The sequence below is a fragment of the Gracilinanus agilis genome, chromosome 2, assembly GCF_016433145.1.
Source record: "Gracilinanus agilis isolate LMUSP501 chromosome 2, AgileGrace, whole genome shotgun sequence".
NCBI classification, from domain to species: domain Eukaryota; kingdom Metazoa; phylum Chordata; class Mammalia; order Didelphimorphia; family Didelphidae; genus Gracilinanus; species Gracilinanus agilis.
This window is the reverse complement of record NC_058131.1, coordinates 572727204-572746958: the sequence shown is the minus strand read 5'-3', so window position 1 is coordinate 572746958 and position 19755 is coordinate 572727204. Positions and strand designations below refer to the sequence as shown.

General features: G+C 34.8%; 1 protein-coding gene and 1 pseudogene across 3 annotated transcripts in view; one reads left to right on the top strand and one right to left on the bottom strand.

Moving 5' to 3' along the window:
• The window catches only part of DENND4A (DENN domain containing 4A), a 100995-nt gene that overhangs the window by 59020 nt on the left and 22220 nt on the right, over positions 1-19755 (bottom strand). For all 3 annotated transcript variants that reach the window (XM_044665340.1, XM_044665341.1, XM_044665342.1), the window contains exons 3-7: positions 11742-11811; positions 6027-6196; positions 4943-5184; positions 830-896; positions 123-181 (exon numbers count right to left, since the gene is read on the bottom strand). In XM_044665340.1, the coding sequence (XP_044521275.1) occupies positions 123-181; positions 830-896; positions 4943-5184; positions 6027-6196; positions 11742-11811 (608 nt within the window). The remainder of the gene's footprint in view (positions 1-122; positions 182-829; positions 897-4942; positions 5185-6026; positions 6197-11741; positions 11812-19755) is intronic.
• LOC123236618 overlaps positions 16381-19755 on the top strand; it is a 15047-nt pseudogene continuing 11672 nt past the window's right edge.

Here is a 19755-nt window from a genome sequence, read left to right as displayed (position 1 = left end):
CACTGATATATCAAATTTAATATATTCTAGTAGAGAACAATTGAAAAAAAGATACCTCACTGGATAATGACCATTTAAAATTGTTTAAATTTTAACTTATGTGAAAATGTAGTTTTACTTACCTCAAAGGAAGAGGTGAAGACACGGGTTGACTAAGAATAAGGTTATCATGTGGTGATAACTGTAATAGATTTAGAGTAACAATATTTTGAATGAATCCTTCATTAATGGCAAAGAAGGTATAGGAAATACTAAAGTCATTCCAAAACTCTAAACTGATTTTTAAAAAAAGTCACATCACAGAGCAAATATGCTTAAGAGTAATGATGGTGCCATCAAAAACTCTCTTTTCTCATTTAATATCAATAACTAAGTACTCTAAGTTAAGTTTTGCAAGGATTTGCAAGAAGGGTTTGCAGTTGGATACTTGGAATTAGTACACAAAAATTTTAAGGAAACTATTTTAACTGTCACTTTTTTCTATCATTCTTTACCCTCTCCTTTTACTATAGCCATTTTCCTTTTGCTCCCTAATAATTTTCTTAAATACTATTATAATTAATATACATTTTAAAACATCAAATAAATTATTATGGTAAAATATATTTTTTCCTTTCTGAGTATTCATCTCTTTGTCATCATGCTTTAATCTTTTAACAGGAAATTAATATTAGTTCAATTTAGAAGTATGAAAAAGTGGTTTATGCAATTTTAGACAACATCACAAAACTGGGCACTTATCAGTATCCAAACTTCAGTTTAAAATTTATTACTTAAATTTTTACAAAACAGAATATATTTACATAATAACATACAAATCAAGATTTACCTGAACTAAAATGCGTGGCCTCTGAGGAGATGGAAAAGGAACTTTGTGCATAAAATGTGAAATATGCCTAAAAGGAAAAAAGAGAAAAATATTAGCCCAAGAAAAATTTAATTCTGAAGCATTTTATTCTATAAAGTACAGATTAACACCCTATGTAAATCTTGTCATTAGTCAAAAATTCCTGTGGACCTGTTATATCACAAAATCTATACTGTCAAAATACTAGCTCCATTTTTTCCACCAGTTGCATGGAGATACAAAATTATTTTTAGCATATTACCAATAATCTACATACAACAATTATTTAGACAATGCCTTATTTTTTGTTGTATTTTCCTCCCAGCATCTCTTAGAGTGCATAGTAGGAATTTCATAAATATTGGAGTTATGGAGTCCTGAGGTAGAATCTGCTTCAAATACTTATTAACTTTGTGACCCTGGGCAGGCCATTTCACTCCTCTCAGTTTTAATTTCTGTACACTGAAAAATGAGAGATGAGACTCGCCTCCAGGTCCAATCTAGAAGTCTATGTTTGGTGAACAAAGGAACAAAAAGTTGGCCATGTTGCTGTCAGCATAGGGGCAGAAAGGTTTGTAGTTCACCTTGCAACTGAGGGCTGAAGCAGCGAGTATGTGAGTGCAACATGTTTTGTTCAGTGACCATTCTCGGTAAGCATCCATATATATGGGAAAAAGTTAACTATTCATTTCTTAAAAGTCAATCAACCTTTTAAGAGTATGATTGAGTAAAAGACTAATTCTGCATAATGAATGGGCAACCAGGTGGCACCATAGTGCACAGAGCACTGGGCATGGAATCAAGAAGATTTGAGTTCAAGTATGACCTCAGATACTAGTGTGACTCTGGGCAAGTGCCTCTTCCCCAGGATTCTTGTGAAGATCAAATGAGATAATCATCATAAATAAACACTATAGAAATGTTTATTATTATTATTATTTTTAAAATATTCAACTTCCCTGAAAAAAATCAAATTACTCCCAGATCTTCTATTTAAATAGGATATGTAGGCAGGGCAACCATCTCATATTATTTTTCAGCTGGACTTCAGCTGAGTCTCTCCAGAATCTCAGCCCAATGCAAGATCACAACAACCCTAAAACTCCCCCCAAATCCCTGCCTTGGTCTTATTGAATCAGGAACTTCCCTTCTTCCTTCAGCTTCCCCCACGTCCTTTTTCATGTGTTGTCTCTTTCATGTGTTGGTTTCTGAACAACTTGAGGGCAGGAATAGTCTTTTGTTTTTCTTTGTATCAATAGAACTGCTTGGCATACAAAAGGCACTTAATAAATGTTTCCTGACTGATTTTTACCTTCTACTATCAGGGAATAGATTCTAAAATTCTTATTACTTTTTTTTTCTCACAGGAAAAAAAATTCATCTCTATGAATAGATTTTGATTTATATTCTACAGAAATAAAAGAAGATGAAAAATCCTTATCAAGAAAGATATTAATGCTTATTTCATAGGTTTATTTTTATATTGTGTATATATTTGTAAAAATATACAAAAACATTTTCCTCTTCTACCATAGGAATAATTTCAGTTGTAGAACTGTAAATACAACTGAACTCATTATAAATCATCACAATGAAAATTCATTTGTTTGAGAAATATATGTTAGTTACTTGTCATGGGCAAGGAATTCTGCATCTGGAATAAACAATATCTGAGTTCAAATCCTTATACAGACACTAGACAATTAATTTAACTTCTGCCTGCCTCACTTCCTCCTCTATAAAATAGGGATAATTGGACTTACCTCCCAGGGTTGATGCAAAGATAAAATTAGTTAATATTTGTAAAACTCTTTGCAAACCTTAAAAGTATAGCATAAAATGCTAGTTATTGTTATGAATTAGATGCTATGGGGTATATAAAGATGACTAAAACTCATTCTTGCCCTTAAGGAATTGACTAACTAGTAGAATAGAAAACTGTATTTGCAATTATATTTCAAAAGTCTGTAATTTTGTCAACCTGAGTACTGTATCAACAGACAGATCACAATATCATTTCTCTATAATAAATGATCATGGAGAGCTGTTGTGAATGATAAATGCATCATCTCACATTGGTGATGAGCCTGTTCCAACTACTCTAGGTTGGTTAGTCTGCAGACAATAAACACATAGTTCATTCTTGAGACCTTACTCAAAAGCTCAGTGGCTCAGAAAAGCTGACTAGAGCTTCTGTCCCCACTGTCAGAATCTCTGAGTACTCAGTCATTTCAATGTCACAATAAAGCATCAAATAAAATTGTTAATAAATACTATTATAATACAGGAGAATAAGAGGCACCAGGCCCTCAATGACCTAAATTATTTGCATGAATATCTAGGAAAAAGGTAGATGAAGAAAGCAGACAAATGTGAGGCAAGGCAAACTTGGAGAAAAGATATGTCAACTCCCACATGACAATTCAATCACTGTATAGTGAAAACTGGATCATTTGGGGTCCTGTGCTTTAAAATTCACAAAAGCCTTTATGACAAATAGCATGATAAACACAGAACAAAGACATGTAGATTAATTGTATAAGATCCTTTTGCAAATAATTTAGGAAAGCTATATGATATGGTAGAAAAATATGGCCTTGGATGTCAGAATACCTAACTAAAAGTAAGCTCTTTCTCTGCCACTTAGCAGCCATATGACTCCGAGGAAATCATATGAGTCTCAGTATGCTCATTTATAAAATGGGGACAATAATAATGAGGTTGGAATATTAACCTGAAAAGGTTGTTGTGGGAAAAGCAAGAATGTAAAATACTACATAAATGTAAGCTATTACACTTACTTAATTTAGTTTCATCAAATGTAAACTTTACCCAAGTAATTTATTTTTGATGTGTAATATTTAAGTGGGTAAGGAAAAAATCAAATACAATTCAATGTCTATTATACATCACAGGGTCATACAATCATGAATAAACCTTGGAGTCCATCAGTACAAAAACTTCATTTTCACAGATGAGAAAATTGAGGCACAGAGAGGTTAGTGGCTTTGTCAACATCAAGCAGGTAGGATGTGACAGGTGAGATCTGAACCTTAGTCCTGACTCTGAATCCTGTGATTTTGCCATCAGACCATGGCACATGTAAAAAGAGGCAACATATTTTAGCTTGGGATTTTTAAAAAGCATTGGTTACAGAACAAATGGAAGAAATACATATTCATTTGATTTTGACAGTTATAGATAACAAAAATAGTCCTACTACTAAAACAAAACAGCAATAGTCCTTGAAATTACTTTCTGGCAGATTGTGATTTTATTGGTAAAGGGAATTCCAGATGAAAAAAACCCATCTTCTGATGCGGACTGGCACCTGCTCTGCATGTGCTCTTTCTCAGAGGGCTGCCTAGAGTATGGAGAGATACAGGAATTTGCCCAAGAATTATTAATATTATTATTAATATTACTATTTTGCTTTTACAAAGGAATCTTCACTTCAGATGGTATAATCACAAATACAGAAATTTATTCTCCCAACAGATGGAAGGCATAGTTTCACTCTCCCTTCTGGACACATCAGTTTCTGGGGAGGAAAAGGGGATTGAGTTCATAGTTTAGATCCATTCCTAAAGAACACAGTCCCAGTCCCAAATCCAAAACTTCCTCAGTCTCTAATCTCTGGCTTTCTGGCTTCTCAGGGATTCCATGAGGATCCCCTCTGGCACCAGTTCAGTTGAATGCATCAACAGATCTCCAGAAGGAGCATACTCGGAAATGATGGAAGAAAGAGAGTGACAAGCTCATTTTCACCACCTTTTAAGAAATTCTGGAACTCAAAGCTGTGCCCCTGGTGGATATGAACCAGGTCTTCATAAGAATGAGGTCACCTTTGCTGTTCTATACTGTCTTTTACCTGGAAACAGATCCCTTGATGTAACCCTTTCTAAACATAGAATTCTATTATTTAAATGCTAGAATTTAGATGACATGAAATTAAAACAACAGAATTACATATTTAGGAAATGTTACACCAAGAGACCTATTTGCCATATGAAATCTGGCTAACTTGCAAACACAAAAACTGTATGGTGAGTGTAATGAAAGTTAAAATCAGAACCAAAACAATTCCCAACTTACTTCTCAATTGGAAGGACATGAGGTCCAGAGATAGAATAGCGATATAGAAAAGTCAGAAACTTCTTGAAGGCATCAAAGAAAGGCCAGTGAGACAGTAGGCAGATGCATTTATTAGTGTGAACTGTTTTGGAGCTATCAGATTTCCCCTCTGTAGAAGATGATAATCCCAAATGAGATCTTTGTTTTTCTGTGAGATTCTCTTCTGGGTATGATTCATAAAACTGAATAGCAGCACCATAGACCTGCAAAATAGTTAATGTTGGTGACATGTATGTTTTCATATTCCTTAATGCAAGTGAAATATAAAAATATTCTGGGAATATTAAATATCTTTTTTTTCTCCCAATTGATTGCTCTGGACTCCTAAGAAAAGTTATATTGTAATTGTTTTTTTTTTTTTTAAAGAATGAAAGCTGCCTGACAAAAAAAATTTTTTTTAAAGTGACCCATGGAAACAATTTCACATCATGGGAAGGGAATCGGAAACAGTAAAAGTGGAGTTCTAGATTCTGCTAATATTTTTGTCAATTTATCAGCCATTTTTTATGTCAATGAAGTATGCGATCGTTGCTAGATAGTCTTAATGGAACAACATGTGACTGTAAAAACTTATATCAGTATAGAAGAACTTGGAGAGACAGAATAAAATTATTTCTTCACTATATCTAGAAATATCTGTTGCTTTATTTACTCTTTTTTTTTTTTTTGGTCTAGACTATGATTTCATTACTTTAAGGAACTTCCATCATGGAAACTCCATCCACACAGATAAGCAACTCACTTGCAATTTAACAGTCTTAGAGTTGCCTGGAACACTAAGAGGTTATTGGTCATACCTAGTATATGAGATAGAACCTGAACCCAGGTATTCCAGGCTCCAGTGCTTATCTAATTATCAAAACCATTCACTACTAATCTATTATTTATCAACCACATGTTAATAAGAGTTAAACAGAATTATCTATAATTATTTAAATTTTACCAGTTGTTTTTCTGTAAATTTTGTATTGCTACAGAGTAGAAACTAAAGACTTGCAAATTTACACAAAATTCATAGCTATAATTTGCTACAATGACTTAGTACCTTCTCAGCAGAAGCTCCAGTTAACACAAATGTAGAAAAAATAGGAAGAGGGTATTTGTTATTTGATGGCCAACATTCAATAGTTGCCCCCATTGGTAAACAAAAGAGGGGAACTGATTCTGGTAATGGGAATGACTCATAGTTTTCTTCAGGATATCTGCATATTAAACCTTTAAAAAAAAAAAGAAAGAAAAAAGAAAGGCTTCAATAGTCATCAAAAATTACTGAACTCATTCCTTCCTAATTTGGATGTTAAATGGTCAAAACATTTGATAAAATTCATCCTATGATACTTTAATAGAATTTTATAAAACTAAACTTCTATAAACCCTATATATTCTTAATATGAATGGACTGCTTATTATTTATCATGTACCAACTATATTCTAGGAGCTAAAACAAATATGAAAAAAGAAATGGCCCTTTAGTTTGGGGTATATGTGTCCCTGCCTCTGTCTTCAAGTTGTTATGATTAAAATTCTTTCTGAAGACTGTATGTTAATTTATAATTATTTATAAGTAAAGGCAAGAGAGAGAGGTCACATGATTATCTGGCCCCACCTAATTAATCTCTGTTTGAATTTTAATCATAAAAATATATTTCTATCTTTAACATATATTTTCAACTTGGCTACAAGCTTGTATCTATTTCAAAATTCATTCCTTTCTTCTAAGCATGGTAAGACAGGTCCCATGAACCAAATGTTCATCTTATAAAGCAGATAAAAGAAAATATTTTCATAAAAACAGAAAGAAAAGGGCTGTGGAATCAGGAAAGTGGATTTTAAAAAGATTATAAATTCTATTATATCTAAGAATTATAATTAACTAAGGGGTCCAGAAGAAGCAAAGTAGGTTAGATTGGTTCATTAGCTCCTAATTGCCTTGGGAAAATTTTATGGAGAAGATATTACAAGAGGAATTTGAAGATCTTTTTAACATCCTGGGCAACATGGGCTTCCCTAGGTACTGTCTCTGAATAGTATAGGTCAGTGATGAGCAAACTACAGCCCGCTGGCCAGATGTGGCCCCCTGAAATGTTCTATCTCGCCTCTCAACATTATTCCTAATCTGACAAATACAATGAGTAGGATACAATACAATGAAACTTTGAAAGAGTTGCCTTAGAAACAGACTGACAGATGAGCATTTCCTTTCCTTTGGCCCCCCTTTAAAAGGTTTGCCCATTAATGGATAGGCAATAACTTTTAACAAGTACTTAGTGTAAAAAAAGTAAAGAATACTGTGGGAAGTTCAAATAAAGGAGAAAATTGGCTCCCTGAACTTGGAAACTTTCATATGTAAAGTTTTTTCTAGATCTAAATCTAGATCTAAAATTACATGAATTTGTGTTTATGCTGTTTGTGTACATATATTCATATATATCTTCAATAAAGGGAAGGACATAAGTATGGAGAGGTGTTTTACAGGATGGGCAGGCAGGCTTGCAATCTGAATCACTGAGGTAAATACCCAAATTGATGAGATAACAGATCCACATGAGTGTTTTTTACATGTTTCTTTGTGTGTATACAAAACCATAAACGCAGACATATAAAAGATAATCAAGTAGAGCAATTTAGTTACATGTTTATTAAATAATCATTAAAATAATAAGTATAGATTACTTAGAGTAACTCATGAAAGATTTTTTTTTCCTGATGGTTTTAACAACATATTCTATGATTTGGGATGGGATGAATAAGGGCAGCTATCTGACCACTGAAGAATGTTAGGTGGGTGGTAGCAAGAGATTTTGGTTGTGAGAGATTCTACCTATGGAGATTTTAAAAACTCTTCATTAGGTAATTTGAAAAGCAATGGAAAACTACTATTGGGTTCAATGAAAGTAGTAAAAAGAAAGCAGAAGATTCTTATAGATCAAGAGTATAAGTATATAAGAACAAGAGTAGTACAAAAGTACATAAGAGAAGGAATGTAGAGCTGGAAATTGGAAACCAGACTTAAGGGCAAGACAAGTAGGTCAGTATGAAAAGGATGGAGAAAAGGGTAAGAAAATTCAGAAAGATGTTACTCTGGGCTGATCAGTAAGAAGGTCTTAAAGCCAAAGACAAGAAGGTTAATGATGAAGATGATAGAAGCTAGGGCTTTAAGGTGAGGGTGATAAAGTAACCATCAGCTAGTCAGAAAGATGGCTTTAGTTATAGCACCTAAGACTGACTAAATAGAAGTGGTGCAAGAATCAAAGAAGCCAAGAAGACTGGAGATAGAGATAGACCAGAGAGAGAGAAAAATTGATAACTACCAAAAAAATCATGAAATAAGCAATAGCCAATCTGGTGTGAAATTTGATGTTTTTATCTTGGGAATGGATTAAATGCTATCTTGCCTCTAGTAACTAGGAAGGTAGGCTTAGAGAAAAAGTTTTTTTTCTTTAAAAAACTTTTTTATTTAAGTTTTATTGTTGCCTTTTGTTTTATACTACAGTAACATCTCCTTAATTCTCCTGCTATTATTGTCTCCCCTCATAAAAGAATATCATTTAAGCAAAATCAAATAGTACATAGTGATACTGTTCTGATAGAATATGCCATATTTGACAATCATAGTCTTTACTTGAAAGGATAAGTGTTTCAATGATCAATTAGTTCTCTAAGACTAGAATTGCTCATTATACTTAGATTTCAACTGTTTTTTAAAAGAGTTGTTTTCATTTACATTATTGTAGTCATTATATATGCTGTTCATTTCATGCTATGTCATATCCTAGCCCCTTCTGCCTTATTTTACTAAATCTATGCTTCTTGAGAGCAAGAACTATTTCACTTTTCTATTTCTATGTCCAGCACCTGAAACATAGAAAGCACTTAATAAATATTTGTTAATTAACCAGTTCATGCTAAGGCTCCCATGCTTCTTTTAGTTTCCAGTTTCATAATTTTTTTTTCTTTTTTGGCACAGTGTTTTTGAAGAAGTTTTTCAGGAGAAAAGCATTTAGGCCTGTTGAGGTTCAATTACAATTTAAATAGAATGTAGTTCAAGATGTATCAATTATATATTAAAAAATAACTCTAAGAAGTCTAACTCTAATGGGGACTGAGTCAGGGTAAAGAAGTGATCCTGGGTTGTGAAAGTCTAAAACAGTAAGATGCCATCTGGTAAACTCCATCATGTTAGAAAACCTTAGAATATGAACTTATCAACAAACTGTGTCCAAGGACAAAAAAACCTCAGTTTTTAGAGCTTCCTTGACAAAAAAAATGACCACAAGATAATTGATTTTTTGTTTGGTCATGGCAATCTACAAAATGGACAAAACAACAAAATGGTTTTTAATCCTATATGGCTCCCTTCTGTTATCACAATGAAGGTGGGAGGAGGGCAAAAGAGAGAGGAGGTTAAGAATCATACAATGTTTAAAATGTCCAATATTAATTCAACAGTTGCTACTCTAGAAACTGGCCACAGGTCAAAAATCATATGAGTTAATTAGGGAAGAACTAAATCATTTATATTGTAAGCATAAGAGCTGAAGTCTGGAGGATGGCTGACAGGGTCTCTTTGCAGAAGTGAATAAAAGAGTTGGCAGAGTTAATGTCCTCCTACACATCATTACATGGAATACTTGATCATCTTGCTTTCCAGTTTTGATGCTGAACACCAGCAAAATAGATTAATACAAAGATATTCCAGTTTATAGTCCAACATTCATTATAGGGAAAATACAAAGCAGAGAATAGGAAAAACAATGCTGGGTTTAGAGTCAGAAGACTTGGGTTCAAATCCTGGTATAAAGTTTTATGGCTCTAGCTGATTTGCTTATCTCTTCTAGGACTTGGTTTCCTCATCTGTAAAATTAGAAGATTGGACTATCGATGATTTCTAAGGTTGCTTCCAACTTTCAAATATCACCATATCTTAAGTAGAGAAAATCGTCAAAAAATTCAATAAAATCTTCCAGCTAAATCAAAATATACTTTGTGACTTTAATGTGAAACTGGGTAAAGGGATTGGCAAAAATTTTGGAAAATACAATCCAGGATTAAGAGACGAAAGAAGTCAAAGGGTAATTAACTACTAAAAAACCTAATGTCTATACATATGATTTTTTTTTATTTTTGGTTGTGAGACAGTAAATATAGTCAAGTACCAGATAACACCATAAAATGAAGTTGACTTAAACAAGTTGACTTAGATGGAAAATTACAGATGTAGCAGTTACTTCAGAATAGGCTATTGGTGTACAATCAGGTTTTTGACTGGTAACAGAGGTCAGGGTAAACATCAAATGAGAAGGTTAAAGACAAGAAGACACACAGTGTGGTTATAGTAGCTCCAAACTGATGTGTTTAAACAATCTGTCTATTTTTAAAAATGGGAAATGGGTAAAAGTAAAAACATACACCATTGTTATTTCTTAGAGAAGTTTTTAACAATCCAAAAAAGTCTTTATAACAAGGAGGCCAAGACAACTTAGATATTACCTAGATCAGAAAATATTTAACCCTTTGGACAAGTAAAGGGGAATGAAACTCAGGAAAAACACCATTTCTCATCCAAGTTCATTTGTAAAATATCATGGAGGGGAGCAACATGAAACTCTAAATAGTTATCACTACACAAGGCATTGAAAAGCAGTTAAAGAAAAAGTAAAGCTTTGTGTGAGATGTCCCAAGCTAAAGATAGATTATACAAAGAGAACTTGTAGATGAATCTGAAAGGACAAAAGGTATAAAATAAATCTACCTCTGGTACAGCATTTTATTCTCATCACTAGAACCACCGCATTTGGATCACTTCAGGATCTGGTACACTTGGGGAAGTGATAAGGGCAATTAAGAAGTTGAAATGAGAAAAGACAATGAAACCTGACCAAATGTATACAGGAGAAATCAGTGTCAATAGGAGCAATTTTAATGGCTTTAAGGAATCAATTCCCAGAGAAATTTCAAAGAAAGATTCCTAAATAATAGAAACTTATTGATACTATTTTCAACTTGAAAATAATCTGGGTCAGTCATATGAGAATGAAAAACTAAAAAGAACGAAAGAAAGTACTACAATATGTTGAAGATTTATGGAAAAGACACAGATGAGAATTCCTCAGGAAACGATTTAATTTGCATTAGTAGAAGGAACATACACTGTTGAAATCATGGAGCCACTAAAGTACTAAGTGTATTTATCTTTTGGAAAAATAAGATAATCATTAAGATGATAAAACTAAATCTTTAGGGAACTAAAATATTCTCTTACAAATGTAGAAGCACACATCTAAGTCAAAGGTTTCATGTCACATGACCATCAACCATTATGATTATAGATACATACTATAAATGAGATTTCCAATTAATATTAATATAACATTTTTTAAAAAGTTTTTTGGGGGAGGATGGGAGAAGTCCAATGAATTAGTTAAAATGTGGAAAAATAAAAACTACTAAAAAAATTAAACATTTACCAAGTAGAAGATTTATACTGATTTAAATCAGACTTAGATCTTGATTGATGACACATGTTAAAACCAGTGGAAATGTACATGGATATGGGGGAGGTGAAAGACGGGGCAAAGGGGAAAGCAAAAACATGAATCATGTAACCATGGAAAATTTTTCTAAAAAAATTAAATACTTAAATCAATCAATAAATAAATCAGACTTAGAAACAACATTACTCTTTTAAAGTAATATTCTGCTAACTACTCAATAAATTAACTAAGATGCAATACTTTATAAAAACTTGTAAGATACTTACCAGCTTTGTAGGATATAGTATTAGTTTTTGCCACAGACTTCTTATAACATAAGTATACTGCTGATCCCCACTGGGGAAAAAAAAACACAATACAACAAACCTTTAAAATTCAGTAAGAATAGAAATATTTAAGGAAAATAACCTCATGATCATTTCCCAATCACTCATTATATAAGATGTGCCAATATATTTCCTTTTGCTCTTTTATTTAACTTGGTCATCTTGATAGCATTTTATTATATTCATTATATATATATATGTATATATATACACACACTTTGAAAAAATAGATTTTTATTGATATCTTTTGCTTTTAGGCAACCTGGATTTCCTCATATCCCTACTCCTTATAATAAAGAATTTTTTAAAAAGAAAAAGGAAAAGAGGAAGAGAAAAATAATTCAGCCAAATCAACCAATGTATTGGGGGGGAAATCTAATATACTTAAAAAAAAGAAGTAAAATTTACCAATGTTGAGAAAACAATAAACACAATAGAAATAGCATAACAAAACGAATAATCGTTACAAAACACTTGAACATGAATGTTGCTAAATTACTAAGAACAAGCTTGGTCCCAAAGAAGAGATAAGAAAACAAATGTCCCCCAACTTCTTTGTAAAAGAATGAATAGGTGAATCCTTGCAAGTGGACCATTGTATAGATTGTTGGATTTTTTTTCAATCTATTGATAGATTTGACTGATATTCCTTTTTTTTCCTTTTTAAAAATTTTTTTCATTATAAGGGAAGTCTCTCTGGGAAGGGAAGAAGGAGGGATATAGTGGAAAATTTATGCAATACGAAAACAAAAGACATAAAGAATTTATTTTTAAAAGAATTAAAATACTTTTTTACTTGTAAATATTACCTTTTTAAACAATAATTTTATTGCTCTAGTTTGGGGAACAATAATGTTTTAAAATAAAACTAGATCACAATAAGTTTTTATCACAAGTTCAAATTCAGAAGAGGAATAGTGATTGAATGAGACAAAATTAGATTTACAATAAATAGGTATGTGATAAAAAATGAGATGTGCATACTAACAAGCTAAATGTCTAGTTATTTAATGATTCTTGAAATAAAATTCAAAATATTAGTGTTAGTCAAAACACATTAGAAATTTTCTTTTATCTATAATGACTGAAGATTCTAGTAAGAATAAATTAGAGCAAAAAATACAAAATTCATTCTCAATTAATTTTTGTAATTTATTATTTATCCATATATAGAGATTTCAATTCTTTAACAGATTTGTGATCTGCAGTCATGGGTGTTTATTCAACTAATACACTGAAATCCTTTCTAAATCTTAATCAAATGTACATCATGAGTTGCTATAGCCAAAAATAAGAAAACAAAAAACAAACTTTATTACCTTATAGCCAACATTGGATGATTAATTTCTCCAAATTTAGCTAAGCTGGAAGATAGCTGCTTGAACAAAGGCAGGCAACTTAACTCCCACATACCTACTCTAGCAAAAACCTAAAAATAGCACCATTCTGAAAAAGAATCTAAAGATCAAGAAATAAAAGAAGAAATTACAATGACTTCAGTCAGCCAGCCAGAAGCCCATGGGCAATAGGAAGACACCTGCTAGAAAAACCAGCATCAAAACAGAAAAACAAGGCAGAAGTCTCTTAATGTAAACAAAGACGGGCCAGAGAACGGTCACATCTGGTGGTCTACAAATATCTGTATTCATCTGAAACCAAGGAGTACAGAAGGTACCCATGAAAAAGTTTTCCTGTAGTCAGAAACCTATTATGTAGAGCCTGGAAGAAACTGAGAGCAGGAGATCCAGAGAGGTGCCAAATCTACCAGGGTTCTTGGCATAATCACATCCCACTTCAGAGCTGGGACTTAGATGACCAATGATGAGAACTAAGCAGAGCTGATCCCTCCAACCCAAAAAAGGAGCTGGAGGTAGAACCTTCCTGTGGCACAAGGTTACAATTATGAATTAAAGTTGAACATAGGTAAATAGAAGAAAACAGTGACTACTATGTAAAGCTATAATGGACCCAGAGATATCTAAAATTTAACCTAGAAAAGAATAACTGCACAGCAACTGCAAGCAAAGTCTTAAAGGAAAAATAGTATTCCCACAAAGACAATGAATACTTTTAAGAAATGAAGCGGGAAATGTTTACAAAAAAATGAAATGAAAGCTTTAAGAGAAAAAAAAAGTGGAAAGTGAACAAATTAGAGCAGAAAGTGGTAAGCCTTACTCAATAGACTTCATGAAAATTAGAGCATACAAACAGAAACAAATGACTCTATGATGCAATAAGAAATATTAGAACAAAAATTTTAAATAAAAAGGAAAGAAAATTTGAATCATGTATCATAAACAAAGGCCTTGAAAATAGATCAAGGAGAGATAATTTAAGAATCATTGAATTCAGAGGCAGCTGGGTAGCTCAGTGGATTGAGAGTCAGCCCTAGAGACAGGAGGTCCTAGGTTCAAATCCGGCATCAGACAATTCCCAGCTGTATGACTCTGGGCAAGTCACTTGACCCCCATTGCTCACCATTACCACTCTTCCACCTAGGAGCCAATACACAGAAGTTAAGGGTTTAAAAATGCAAAAAAAAAAAAAAAAAAAAAAAAAAGAATAATTGAATTCCCTGGAAACTATGATTAAAAAGATACATGGACATAATACTTCAAGAAATTGTATCTGAAAACTGACCATATTTATTATCAGATGACCAAGCAAAATAGAAAACATCCACAGGTTATCTCCCCCACAAAAACTCCAAAAGGTAAAGTTCTAGGAATGTCTTAGCTAATATTTATAAGTTCCAGGGAAAAGAAAAAAAAAAAAACTACTGCAAACAAAAAGAAAGAATAAGCTCAAGTACCAGAGAACCACAATCCGTATCATACAAGACATGGTAGCTTTTTTAATAAAACAGAGGAGGCCTTGGAATACAATATTCCAAAATGTAAAAGATGTAGATTTATAATACAAAATATACTTGTCCTGCAAAGGTGAATATAATTCTACTAGGAGGGTGGGATGGAGAATGTTTTTTTAATGGAATAGAGGACAATCCCAAATTCTTGATAAAAAGGCTAGAGCTGATTAGAAGTTTTGAAGTACAAAAATAAGCAAGAGAAATCAAGAAGGTAAATTTGAGAAACTTTCATACTAGGAAACTGCAACATGCACACTGATGATCCAATTATTCTAATCTCATAGTTGCTCAATCTGCTGAATTCCCATGAGCTATTCCTCTACTTCACCATAATCTTATACAGATATGGTCATACCCTTGATCTTGTCATCACTCTAAGTGGTCCCATCACACAAAATTCTTTTACCTGATGATGAGCTTTTTTTTTTTTTTTAATTTTTTTTAAACCCTTAACTTCTGTGTATTGGCTCCTAGGCGGAAGAGTGGTAAGGGTGGGCAATGGGGGTCAAGTGACTTGCCCAGGGTCACACAGCTGGGAAGTGTCTGAGGCTGGACCTGAATCTAGGACCTCCCATCACTAGGCCTGACTCTCAATCCACTGAGCTACCCAGCTGTCCCTAATCATAAGCTTTTATCAAAACATCTTTTCTTTTGCTCTGTAAGCTCTAACCCAATTCTTCATCTTAACATGGCCCTCCAATCCCTTCTATTCCTCAGTTCTTCCTAGGTCATCAATGTTATACTAACTACACCCATCTCCCTTTATCATCTCAACCCCTTAAGTGAACCAGTTCAACTCTACACTATCCTGTATAATAGAATACTTTCCCTCCTTTTCCTATTAATGATCGTTCCTTACTTTTCCCCAACCTAGGATTACTTCCATCATTTTCTTCCTTTGTTCCTAGTCACACTTTGCAGAATGGAGCTGAAGAAAATAAGGAAATTATGTTGAGTCAACTACAAATTTTGTTATATAATCTAGTCAAAGTCTCACTTTAGCAAGGCAATCCTTTTAGATCTCAAAGTCCCTACAGTGGCTATTCCCAAACTTTTCATCTGTTCTCAAGTCTCCTGTGGTATCCTCCTTACTCTGTCCTCCTCTCTCAGCTGAGGATCTTGCTTCATATTTCATTAGAAAAAAATGAAGCCTTTCATTGACAGCTCCCTCCCTCTCTTCTTCATTTCATATTATTCAGATATCTTGTCTTGCTATCTCTTGCTTAATCATCTCTCACACAGACAGGTGATTATCCTTGTCAAGGCAAAGCTTTCAACAAAATGCACCGTTGATCCCATCCCTTCTTCGCATCTTCTCCAGCATATTATCTTAATTCTCTATTTTTAATCTTTCCCTAATGGCTCCTTTCTTGTTGCCTACAAAGACATCCTTATCTATTCTACCCTCACTTGACTGCACTAGTGATGCTCTTCCTTGGAAATACTCTATACACTAGGTACCTTTACTTCCTCTCCTCTCATTCTTGTCTAAATCCTCTGCTTACTTTGGTCTGAACTAATTTTATCCAGTTTTCACTGGTTTGAACTAGATAAACCAGTTTTTATAGGTTTCAACTGGTTTTTACTGGTTCAAACTCATTTTTACTGGCTTCAACTGCTTCAAGCAGAAACCAAGAGAAACATTTAAATATGAAAAACAAACTGGTGTATGACACAGAGGCTGTGTGAAGAGCCTGCTGACATATTAATTTAAAAGAAAATGTATAATACATGGCCATGAGAAAAATACTAATGTGGCAAAACCTCATTATGATGTGGTTTACTTAACTCATAAATTTATTGGGATCATCAAATCTTCTCTTGGTAGTGTTCTTGATTTCAATGAAGATGCAACAACATTGGGAGTCCAGAAAAGAGGAATATACACTGTATTAGATGGAATAGACTTCATTCCTAAAACATCTAAAAACCATATTGAGTGGATTGTATCTGATCTTGGTGGTACTGGATCAAAAGTACCTCAGCAGGTAGGGGAAGCTAGGTGGCTCAGTGGAGTGAGAATCAGGCTTAGAGACAGGAGTTATGGGTTTATATCTGACCTCAGACACTTTGTGGCTGTGTGACCCTGAGCAAGTCATTTAACTCCCATTGCCTATCCCTTATCACTCTTCTGCCTTGGAACCAATAGATAGTATTACTTCTAAGACAGAAAGTAAGATTTTTTAGAAACCCAGCAAAAGAAGATAAGGAATGAACCTACTAATTTAACAGCAGTGGAAAAGGCTTTGTATGAGCTAATTAGTAGCAGTTATTTGAACTAACGGATAACAAAGAAAATGAAAGATTAGCTTTTGTGATCTATTTTGATACCAAAGTATTCAAGCTTTTCGTGAATAGATTGTTATTGCCAACAAGGCTCCCAATGAAACCAGGTTGGAAGTGCCAACTCCTAAAGAAGATTGTATCTCAGTACATATAAGAAGTACAAAGGGACCTACTGATATTTGTTTGTGTGAAGGAGAACAAGTAAACATAAATACCAAAACATTTGAAAAAATAAGCACTGCTTTATCTGAAAGTCAGCCTACAGTTTATTCTGATTAAGAAGGGAATCTAGACTTCTGGGTTAAGATGGCTGCAGAGTAGAAGCAGGGCGCTTTACTCTCCTCACCGACCCATATAGCATACCTCCAAAGGACAAAAAAACCAAATCCAAATGAAAGAAGGGACCCCACAATAGGGCATAGTATCAAAGGTACATGAGATTTGGGCATTTCACGCTATAAGGGGGGGCGGGGAATAGCTCCCATCAAAACATGAGCTGATCAACCTTCCCCCACCTCACCCACAGTACCAGAGTCAAAAGTTGTGCACCAGAGTTAGAGCAAGTGGAGCACAAATCTAGCTTCTTGGCAGCTAACTGGGACCACCAGGAGCTTGCCCCTGAGAACAGCAAGACTTGAGATCCCAGGAGGCTAAAGAGCGCAGACCATAGGAATGGAAGTGGAGATGAGAGAAGCAGCAGACAGTGGAAGCAGTTCAGCTCGTTGAGACTCAGGGGAGAACTTCGGGTGGAGGAGCAAACGTGGGCCAATTTCTGGGCTCTGGGCAGCTGACTAGTACCACTGGGGGCTTGACCCTGAAAACAGCTAGACTAGAGATCCCAGGAGGCTGGGGAGCTCATACCTTGGGCACAGGAGGGAAGCTGAGAGGAGCCTATGACAACAGAAGCCAGAAGATAGAGGAAGCCAGGAGACTCGCAAAGTAACCTCAGGCAAAAACTGCCCCTTAGCTCTATACACAGAGAGTCTGCCTGCCTTATTCAGGCTTCTGGCTGAGAAAGCATAAGGATGACAAGCAAGGCACAAGAAATAACCACCAAAAAGACCAAGGTAAAAAAGCTCTAACACTTGATAACTTTTGCACAGAAAAAAACCAGAAAATAGAGGAGGACAAGCAATTAAAGACATCCAAACCTTCCCAAAAAAAAACGAAAATTGGTCAAAAGCTCTTGAAGAGTTCAAATCTGAGATCATGAGAAAGATGAAGAGATCTGGCAAGAAAATAACAGTTTAAAAGGCAGAATTTTGCAACTGGAAATTGAGGTTCAGAAATCAAATGAAATGATAAGCAAATTGAAGATCAGAAATGACGAGCTAGAAGCCATAAAGAGCCAGATAGACCAGATTGAAAAGGAAAATCAAAAGATTATACCTGAAAACCAGTCTTTAAAGGCTAGAATTGGGCAAGTAGAAGCCAATGATCTAACAAGACAGCAAGAATTAATAAAGCAAACTTAAAAGACTGACAAAATAGAAGGAAAAATGAAATATCTCAATGAGAAGATAATAGATCAAGAAAAAAGGTCTAAAAGAGACAACTTGAGAATTATTGGTCTTCCGGAAAAATCAGACACAAATAGAAATCTAGATATCAGACTTCCGGGTTAAGATGGCGGCAGAGTAAGAAGCAGCTCTTAACCTCTCCTGACCGAAACACACAAAACTCCTCAAGGGGACATAAAAACAAGTCCAGACGAACGGAGGAACCCCACAACAGGGCACAGCGTGGAAGGTACGTGGAATCGACACAGTTCCAGGCTAAAAAGGGCTCTCACTCAATCGCGAGCTGAGCAACCGCCCCACCACCACCCCCTCCACACTCACCTATAGCTCCGAACCCAGCTAAAAAGAAATAGAGCAAGTTTGGGGCACCCATCGAGTCATCGGCAGCTCCGGGACCTGTTCCTGAGAGCAGCAAGACTTAGGACCCCATTAAGTCAAGAACGCACGCGAAATCTGAGCGCGGGAGCAGAGAGTGGACGCTGGGCGTGCGCCCGCTGAGCAGAGGCGTGGGTGCCGGCTGAGCAGAGGCGTGGGTGGAGGCAAACACAGCCAGGAACTAAAGCCTAAGTGGGGAACCAGTGCAGACGGGTATACGACTGTGGAAGCAGCGCCCTGAGACTTGTAAAGAAACCTCCAGCAGAGGATCAAGCAAGAGGGCCCACCAGGGGGCTTGACCTTGGAAAAAACTAGAACTCAGACCCCAGGAGCCAATAGATCTCAGACAGACACAGAGAGCGAGGATAAACCTGAGAAGCTCCTGGGCTAATGATGGCTAATCAGTTACAGGAAATTCAGAAGAGAAAGAATAATAACAAAAAAAAGAAGTCTTTAACACTCGACAGCTTCTACACAGAGAAAATCCAGACAACCGAGCAAACAGAGGAGGAGAACAAACAACCATCCAGACCCTCCCCAAATAAGGAAAACTCCTCACAAGCTATGGAAGAGTTCAAATCTGAGATTCTGAGGAAAATGGAAGAGATCTGGCAAGAAAATAACAGCTTAAAAGGTAGAATCTTGCAACTGGAAAGCGAGGCTCAGAAACCAAATGAACTGATAAGCAAATTGAACACAAGAAATGACCAGATTGAAAAGGAATACCAGAAGATTATGGCCGAAAACCAAAAGATTATGGCTGTTTACCAGAAGATTATGGCCGAAAACCAAAAGATTATAGCCGAAAATCAATCCCTAAAGGCTAGAATTGAGCAAGTAGAAACTAATGATCTCTCAAGACAACAAGAACAAATAAAACAAAGCCAAAAGACTGAAAAAATAG